The sequence below is a fragment of the Acanthisitta chloris genome, unplaced genomic scaffold (genome assembly GCF_000695815.1).
Source record: "Acanthisitta chloris isolate BGI_N310 unplaced genomic scaffold, ASM69581v1 scaffold24373, whole genome shotgun sequence".
Taxonomy (NCBI): Eukaryota; Metazoa; Chordata; class Aves; order Passeriformes; family Acanthisittidae; genus Acanthisitta; species Acanthisitta chloris.
Window position 1 is genome coordinate 1,914 of NW_008666913.1, and position 8,715 is coordinate 10,628.

Below are 8,715 nucleotides of genomic sequence, written 5' to 3' on the forward strand. Positions count from 1 at the left end.
TCCTGTGGAGCCAATCGGAGGCTGGAGGCTCTGCTGGCACCTGGAGGTGCTGTCCCACCACCCACGGCTCTCTGTCCCAGTGTGGGCAGAATTAGGTCCCCTTTGGTCCCTCTGGACCCAGAGAGGGCAGGAGGGTGCCAGTGGAACCAGCACTCCCAATCCCACGGTCAGCCCCACAGCACTGTGCTGTAGGAGCTGAGTCCTCCGTCCTCAGCAGCCCCAGGCAGGCAGGGGCGGGTGGGGAGGCTCCTGGAGAGGGGTCTGGCTGGAAAAACGGCTCCTCTGCCTTCCCATCGCTGCTCCTGGGAGCCCCCCATCCCCGGACACTCGGGGTGCCCATGGGCAGCCCTTGCTCAGGAACATTGAGATGTTCCCACTGCCTGTGACTTGGTCCTGCTGCTTGTCTGGGCTCTTCTCACCGGCAGGGACTGGCCCATGGCCAGCTCCTGCCTGGCATTTCCCTTGTTGACGTGCTTCAGGCCCTACATGGCCTGTCCCTGGCTCCCACGGAGCTGCTCCTCTGCTGTGCCCAGCGACGCTCCCCACGGCACCTCCTTCATTGCCAGGGCTGGCAGGATGCTCCATGTGGGGCCTTCCGAGGGCTCCAGCAGCACCCAACCCCCAGGAAGGTCTGGGAGGCTCCAGGCTCCCCCTTTCCATCCTCTCCTAGCCACTTCAGCCCGCCGGAGTCAGCGGGTGCTGGAGCAGCCAAGCCTCGCGAGGTGGGGAGAGGGGCCGTGTCCCGGTGAGCACCTTCAGGCAGGGTAATCCGTGTTATTTGTAACACTAGTAGGGAGCTATTTTTAGCATGAGGCAAATTTGATTTAATAGAACATAATTTGCTGCTGACAATTCAGAGGGCAGCCAAATGAGCAGCAGCTGAATTCCTAAGGAGGCTTTTTCCTGCCCTTCCTGAAATCCCAGGCTGATGTGCCAGAAGCAGCATTTGTTATTCCAGCAATTGCTGGGGGAAAGCCCCTTGGGATGGCCCAATTATCTCTGCTTTGCTTTCCTTCTGGTGCTTCGTGGCACTCCGTCATCCACCGTTGCAAGAGACAAGGGATATTTTTGCTGCCGTCCATCGCAGGAGGGCCCAGTGTTCCCTAATTTCTTCAGGCAGCTGGACACAGACAGGTCCCCCTTCGCCTTTCCTTTCAGCTAGCTCTGCACTCTGCACCTCTCCTTGGATAGATTTGGGATAAAAAATATGTTCTGATCAAACCAAACAGCTCATTTGCCAGGAAACAGAAAGTCTCTGTGCGCTCCTGGGGCTTTCTTATGGCTGGAGTTATGGACCAGCCTCAGAGATACCTCGAGACAAACCCATCATCCCAGAATGAAGCAAACACCGTGTTCCTACCTGTGCTTTGCCTGCAATGAAGATCACCACTGAAGCAATGCCAGTGTGGGAAGATGTTGGGGAGATTTTTCCTAGCCCTACAACTGTTGCATCCAGCCCATCCCCAGCTGGTGGTATGGGGACAAAGCTGCCAGGATGAGCTGGGATAACTGCAGGCTGGAGGCAAGTTGTCATGGGGCCACTGGGCCCTGATGAGGGTGGGGAGGTGACATTTCCCCCAGGACTGTGTGTTGTCCCCCCACAAGTGCCCCATGTCAGAGCAGAGAGAGCGCTTCTCACTATCCCTGGTACAGCCATCCCACCACCACCCTGGGCAGGAGCAGCATCTTATGGGGTCTCCAAGCTTTGTGATCCTCCAGGCACCCTTGGAAGCAGCCAAGAAGCCCCAGGCCAAGGAGGGGTGGAACAAGACCCCAGCAGCTGGAAGAGACACCAGCAGGAAAGGACTGAACAGGACTAAGCACAGTTGTGATATTTAACTCCAGCAAATGTGTGCCCAGGGTTTGGTAGGTTCCTCTCGAGGTGTGCACTCAATCTCTGCAGCTGGAAAACCCCTTGGCAGCCATGGGGTGGGCACTCAGCCCTGTGATGCTTGCTCAGGTGTCAGTGTCCCTAGGGACTCTGCTGGGATTGATGCAGCACATGGGACCTGAGAGCTCCCCCAGATGTCTCACTCACCGTAAGCAAATACCTTTTCCATGAATGAAAAGGCACAGCCATGGGCATGTAGGTGCTCCCTGAGCATCACCCCAAGTTGTGTGGCCTTTCCCACAGACCTGTCCATCAGCTCAGGCTGGTGGAAACTGGGAGCCAACATTTAGCAGGGAAATGGCCCTAAAATTGAGATTGAAGAACAACCACCTCCTCCAGTTGCTGCCCTTTGCCTCGTGACAAGTTTGGTTAAGTGAAAAAGCTAAGAGGTTTTGAAGCATGTGAATGGGTGCACTGGAGAGGGCCCCTTGGTCAGGGTTTCTCTGGGGCACTGGCTTTTCCCTTGTGCCAGTTTTGGCTGTAGGTTTTCATTTGAATGGTTCTCTGAAGGTCACCACCAGCTTCAGAGGTGGAGCAGCGAGCTGGGAGTTTCCATTCTCGGATCTCCAGGCACTGTGTCTTCTCTAATTAATTCTGCCCTTCCTTCTGCTCCTCACGCTGGGAAGTGCTGGGGGTGATGAGGTCCTTTCCCTGCCCACAGCATTTGCTTCACCTCTGTCAGCCACATCCTCCACCTGCCGAGCACAGTGACAGTTGTGGGTGGCCCTGTGGCACAGAGGGTCCCTGGGGACAGCTCCTGGGGATGGCTCTGTGACAGGAGGGCTCTCCCGGGAACACCAAGCCCTGGGAATGGTCACACAGCAAGGTGCTGTGCTTTCCCTTGTGCTCACCCCTCTCCCTGTTGACCTCCCGCTGCAGCCCACACTCCTCTCCCTGCTCACTGGAGTAGGAGTCCCACACATCTGCAGTGGGGGGCCCTTTCCAGCTGGGAAATCACCCTGGCAGCCCATTTCCAGGCTCATGCACCCCCTGCCCCACAGACTCCTCTGCTGAAGGTGGCTGTCCCTGGGGAGCTGTGGCAGGGCAGCCCACGCCACGGGAAGAACACCACTGATCCCCTCCTCTTTCCATCCCTCCAGGGAGGAGGGTGCTGAGCAGCTGCCCCGGAGCTCTGGGCTGAGCAGGATGCTGGCAGCAGACCCAGAGCCCCCTGCACCCCGCAGAGTGCTGATGTGACCGAGTGGCACTGAGCCTGGCACTGGTGGCCCTGCTGCCCCAGGATGGGCGATGGCGCGTGGATCTCACTCAGCCCCACCGAGTTCGCCCAGCTCCAGCAGTACACAGACTGTGAGTACCCTGAGCACCCTCCTGGGGTGGGGAGAGGGGATTAAACCCCTCCTGATCTGTGCCAGACTGGTGTCCTACACATCCTCAGTGTCCTCCCGGAGACCTAGAGGAGTCCTTGGGTTTGGATGGGAGGCTGGGGAGGCTGCTGAGCGCAGGGTGGGGGTCCCTGTGCCTCATGCCCAGGAGGATGGTGCTGAGCACGAAGACTCTGGGGGCTGGACACGTGAGCTTGGTCCCTCTGAAGGCGGTCGGCTCCCACGTCTGTTAGCGAAGTGAAATGCCAACCAGGAAAGCAGACTGGCTTTTCCCAAACACACAGAGCTGCTCCACAGCTCGCCTTGGGTTGCCAACCCTCTGCAGTAATTTTCCTTAGTGCTTTTGCAGAGCAACCCTCTCCTGTAGCTCCTGCTGAGGGAAGGAGCTTGGCAGCAGTGCTGGGGGGGCCTGGGGCTTGGTGCAGCTGGAGAGGGAGGCTGGGCAAAGCCCAGGGGTCTGAAACTCGGTGCTTGAGGTCCTGCCAGAGCTGGAGTGTGGGTGTGCTCATTCTAGTAGTTGGTGGAGAAGCAGTGCAGCCTGGAGAGGTGCTTAGAGCAGGGCAGCCTCTGGGATGTCTGTGGCTGCCAAGGGTTGCCAGCAGTCACCCAAAGACCTGCAGTGGGCCAAGGACATCCAGGGGTGTGCTCAGTATCACGCCCAGAGCAGCCAGGACTGGGGAGTGGTCTGGGCTTTCCTTGCTTCGCTCTGAGTCTATCTATATTTTCATACAGGCATGAGGAAGCTGTCTGTATATGTAAAGCTCCCAACTAGCCAGCATTCCATATCTGCCCTGCCCTCTGAAACTGGAAGGGAAAGCAGGGTATGGGTGGCCCCTTCCAGGCACGGAAGGATCCAGAAATTGTATATACAGTAGATAAACCCCTCTGCACCATTCTGCTGGTGGATGACAAAGGCTTGGCAGGGCTGTGCTCAGTGTGGTGCCTTTGTCTCCCCAGACTCCACCAAGAAGCTCAAGGATGTCCTGGAGGAGTTCCATGGGGATGGTGTCCTCTCGAAGTACAACCCTGAGCAGGTATGGCCCTGTCCCTGCCAGTGTCCCTCTGTGCTGCTGGCACTGGGCGTTTCTAGCCCTGCTTCCTTGGGTCCCTTTAGGTTATATCCCACCCCTGGGATTTGGGAAGCTGGTGGTTTTGGGCACGTGCCCAGTAAGAGGGTACAGGGCATGGAGCCTGAGCAGCAGCTCTGCACCCTCGTGGCATGCCTGGGGCACCTCATCCTCCTCCTCTGTCCCCTCCCCAGCCCATTGACTACGAGGGCTTCTGCCTCTTCATGAAGACCTACCTGGAGGCCGATGTACCTGAGGAGCTCTGCCAACACCTCTTCACCTCCTTCAAGCGTAAGATATGCCAAGCCTCCCCCAAGACCCAGCGCCAGAGCCCCAGTGTGTCTCAGCACAGCACCCTCGGTGAGTCAGCCATGCCACCCAGCTGGGCACGCCGCGGCACGGTGGGGTCACTCCCTTCGGCTCACGGGAGTGAAGGTTGGGGGTGGCACCTGGGGTGGGTGGCATCAGGGCCAGCACACAGCCAGCTCTGCCCATCCCACAGACAAGCTCCCGGGGCACAGTGCTGCTCCAGGAAGGGCTTTCCCTAGGGTGGGCACCCACAGGGCACTGTGGCACTGTCCTTTCTTCTGCATGATCAGAGCCTAAGTCCCTTCATGTCAGCATCTGCATCCAGACCAAGGTGGCCTGTGCCCCTTGTCCCAGGTACTGGTGCAGGTAGCCACCCCACACACCCCTGTACCTGGAGCAGGGTATGTTTGCCAGGCACCCAACTCTGCCTTCCCCAGCCCTTTCTGGGTGGATTCCTGGCTTGTGGAGACATCTGCTGAAAGGACTATAAATTGCAAAAGGAGAACCTTTCCAGGCATTCTGTTCTGGCTTGTGGTTGGTGGCCACATCCTCCCTGTCTGGTCCCAAACACGTGGCGGCTGTCACCCAGGGATGGGAGCACTGCTGGGAGCCACTGGGCCAGGCAGGAGGATGAGGGGCCACCCGCAGTGCCCCTCAGAGAACCCTAGGGCTGGGATGCCAGCCTGATTTGGGGCCAGCAGAGAGGACCCAGGGCGAGCACCCGGTTCCTGGAGGAAGAGGCACAGGCATCCTGGTGTCACACTGCCTCTGGGCATGTCTGCTTTGCAGGGATCAATGGGAAAACGCTTCGGAGTGCCCTGGGACGACACACTCCTGAGCCCAAGAGCTGCCACAGCAATGCAGCCGAGCCACAGCCAACGTCCCTCACCCCAGCATCCATGCCCAATGCCTCCCCCAGCTGGTCCAGGTCATCCTCCCAGAAGTCCAACACTGGCACCACTTCTGCTCACAACTCCTCTGGCTCTTCCAAGGTCTCCTCAGGGTCCGTGCTCAGCCCTCAGTCTCCAGGTGAGCTTGGCTGGGGCTCCACTGTGGGACATGAGCAGTGACAGGCCCTCCCCAGTTTCCATGCCCTGGCAGCGCAGCTGGTCGGGTCCCTGGTGCAGTGGTGGTGACCTTCCAAACTCAGCAGGTTCCTGGCATCTTGACACCTTTGCTTGGCAAACCTAAGCCACAGGTCCCATCCCACAGAGCCCCCACCAGTCAGTGCCTTACTGAGCAGCAGCTCGTGGTGAGGGGAGATCAGGGCAGTGAGTCACGGCTGCCCCTGCCCAGCTCCTGCCAGCCCCGAGGAGGGCAGTGCTGGGAGAGCCCCAGCCAAGCTCTTCTCCTTCTGGGTGGGTGCTTGTGCCCAGCAGAGCACGTCCCACAGACTCCCAGTATTCATCCTGCCTCCACCTGCTGTGGTGGTGGTGTGGGGGTCTGCACCCCATGGTCTGAGTGGCAGTGCCTGGCTCTGCCTCTGTGGTGGCACCAGCCCCACATCCCCTTTGTGCCCCCAGCTCCACTTCTGCAGTGTCACCCAGTCCTGTGTCCTCTTCATGCCCCCAGCCCCACTCCACGTGGGTCCTTGCCCCAGAATCCCTGTGTCCCAGCTGGGGACAGCTCCTATCCCAAATGCCAGCCTTGTGCATGGTCTTCATCCCTCTCTCCCTGGCTGCAGGCACGAGGAATGTGGAGAAGAGGTTACCCTTCAGCCTGCGGAAGAGCCCCAGCTCCCTGAAAGCTGCCCCACTGCCCCCCACCCCCCTGGCCCAGGTGGTCCACCTGAAGGACATTGTCTGCTACCTGTCCCTGCTGGAAAGGGGACGAGCAGAGGACAAGCTGGAGTGTAAGTAGGACCCTGGAGTCATGCTGTGTGGAGTGGGGACCAGTGGCTGGGGGTATCACCTGGGGGGTTTGTCCGAGGAGGGGTGCAGGGCTGGGTACTCCTTGTCGCTTGGGAAAACCACTCAGCATCCCTCTCTGCTCCTGCCTGTGTCACCCACGTGTGGCAGAGAGGCTTCACTCCTGGAGGTGCCCTGGGGTGCCCCTGGCTGGGCTCTAACTCTCAACAGCTTCTCTCCTCCCTGCAGTTATGTTTCGCCTCTACGATACCGATGGAAACGGCCTCCTGGACAGCTCGGTGAGCCTTCCCTCGGGAGAGAGAGCAGGGGCTGCCTGGGGGGCTGGAGACATGCAGGGCACTGTTGGGGTGCCCACTTCCCTGGTGAGGCGCTCCGAGCTGGGCAGGGATGTGGGAAGGGAGGAGGGAGGCAGCAGCTGGACCGCAGAGCTGGGGGACACACGCCAGCTCTGCAGCATTCAGCAGCAGCTAGAAAAAATCCACCCACCAGGAGCTGTAGCTCTACATCAGGACATGGTGTTTCAGAGGAGGAAAAATTACGCACAGCTCCCTCTCCTGGGGTGTTTACTCTTTGTTCTTCGGATATTGCCCTTGAAACCTGTTGCAAATAAAATATGGATTATCAGAGCAGTTTTTCCCAGGGAAAACCCATGGCAGATTTTCTGGCAAGTTTTCAGGGCAGAAGGGAGCTCCCAGCACCCACTAAGGGTTGGGGTGTTGCTGGCCCTGCTATGTGGGTGGGGACCAGGATGGGCTTGGCCGTATGGGGACATAGACCTGATACTCCCTAGCTTGGAGGTTTGGGGCTGGACACACTGCTCGTGCCTGGAGCCCTCCCTAAGCACAGGGCACCACTGTCTCTCTGTGCTCAGGAGCTGGATCGTATCATCAACCAGATGGTGCACGTGGCCGAGTACCTGGAGTGGGACTCCACTGAGCTGAAGCCTGTGAGTGTCAGGGCTGGAGGCAACCAGGGGAGGATGTGGGGACTCTCAGCCAGAGCCATGGGTGGCGTCGCCGTGTCACCATATTTCTTCCCTCCTCCAGATCTTGAAGGCCATGATGGAGGAGATTGATTACAACCACGATGGGACCGTGACGCTGGAGGAGTGGATCCGGGGGGGCATGACCACCATCCCCTTGCTGGTCCTCCTGGGGATGGAGACGGTGAGTGCCCCCACAGGGACCTGCTTTGGCTGTGTCCAGCCGACCCCAGCAGCAGACCATGCACTCATCTGGTGCCACACAGCCCCACACTGACCTCCAACCCCTGATGGCACCCCCATCCTGCCCTCTTTGCCCCCCAAATCTTCCCAAGCTCAGTTCTGAGCTGCAGTCACTGCCAGCTGCTGTGCCCAAGCAGGCTGGGCTCACTCCTTGCTATTGCAGCACGCTCTGATTTGCTGAATATTTAATCAAAAATTAAGATGAGCACCTAAAATAGCAGCTCCTCCTATGGGATGAGCTTCCCAGAGCAGAGGTGGGGTGGCTGCGACCCCCCTTATTTGTCTATATTGTCTTTTCATCCTTTTGGCCTTCATTTCTTTCAGGTGCATCCCTGGCCACTGGGTAACAGTTTGCAGGGAAAAATCTGGTTTTTTGCTCACAGTCCCCATTCTGGTGTTTGTTTCCCATGGAGGGGGCAAGGAGGGAGCAGACTTTCTGGCAGGACAAATCAAGAAAGCAGGGAATTTTAACTGGGTTCTGCAAAACACTTGTGCTGGCCCCACATGTAAGAGGCTGGTGCTTTGGTCGCCCCGTGGTGGTGGTGGCCTGGCCCCAGATGTGTAGTCACCTTCCTGTCAGCCACCAAGATCATCCCTGTGGCTGTGCTGAGGGAGCTGGAGCTTGGTGCCTGGAGCTCGACATGCCTGGGGGATGTGCTGGCAGGGGTACTCGGGGAACACCTGGGAGAAGGGGAGCAGGGAGACCCCATGGTCCTGCTGGGAGCAAACTCCTGCAAACACACTGGGGCTTTGAGGGGATGAAAAGGTGATAAAAGCAGTGGGTTAAGGGAGCTAGGACCTCCAGCATCAGGGGAGTGACCCCTCACCCTCTGCTCTCCTGCCCTGCAGAATGTGAAGGACGACGGGCAGCATGCCTGGAGGCTGAAGCACTTCAAGAAACCTGCCTACTGCAACTTCTGCCGCACCATGCTGATGGGGGTCCGCAAGCAGGGCCTCTGCTGCTCCTGTGAGTCCGGGACCTCTGCTGGCATGTTGCCCCCCCCCCCCCGCC

At 58.9% G+C, this 8,715-nt stretch overlaps 1 protein-coding gene across 2 annotated transcripts in view; it reads left to right on the forward strand.

Moving 5' to 3' along the window:
• The first annotated feature begins 3,132 nt into the window (after window positions 1-3,132).
• LOC103799961 (diacylglycerol kinase beta-like) overlaps window positions 3,133-8,715 on the forward strand; it is a 15,146-nt gene continuing 9,563 nt past the window's right edge. Inside the window, exons 1-9 of one of the 2 annotated variants that reach the window (XM_009072319.1) lie at window positions 3,133-3,199; window positions 4,192-4,268; window positions 4,496-4,641; window positions 5,349-5,382; window positions 6,312-6,462; window positions 6,707-6,756; window positions 7,350-7,424; window positions 7,525-7,644; window positions 8,553-8,670. In XM_009072319.1, the coding sequence (XP_009070567.1) occupies window positions 3,133-3,199; window positions 4,192-4,268; window positions 4,496-4,641; window positions 5,349-5,382; window positions 6,312-6,462; window positions 6,707-6,756; window positions 7,350-7,424; window positions 7,525-7,644; window positions 8,553-8,670 (838 nt within the window). Of the gene's footprint in view, window positions 3,200-4,191; window positions 4,269-4,495; window positions 4,642-5,348; window positions 5,383-5,602; window positions 5,614-6,311; window positions 6,463-6,706; window positions 6,757-7,349; window positions 7,425-7,524; window positions 7,645-8,552; window positions 8,671-8,715 lie in introns of both variants that reach the window. The other variant, XM_009072320.1, reaches the window with a different exon arrangement.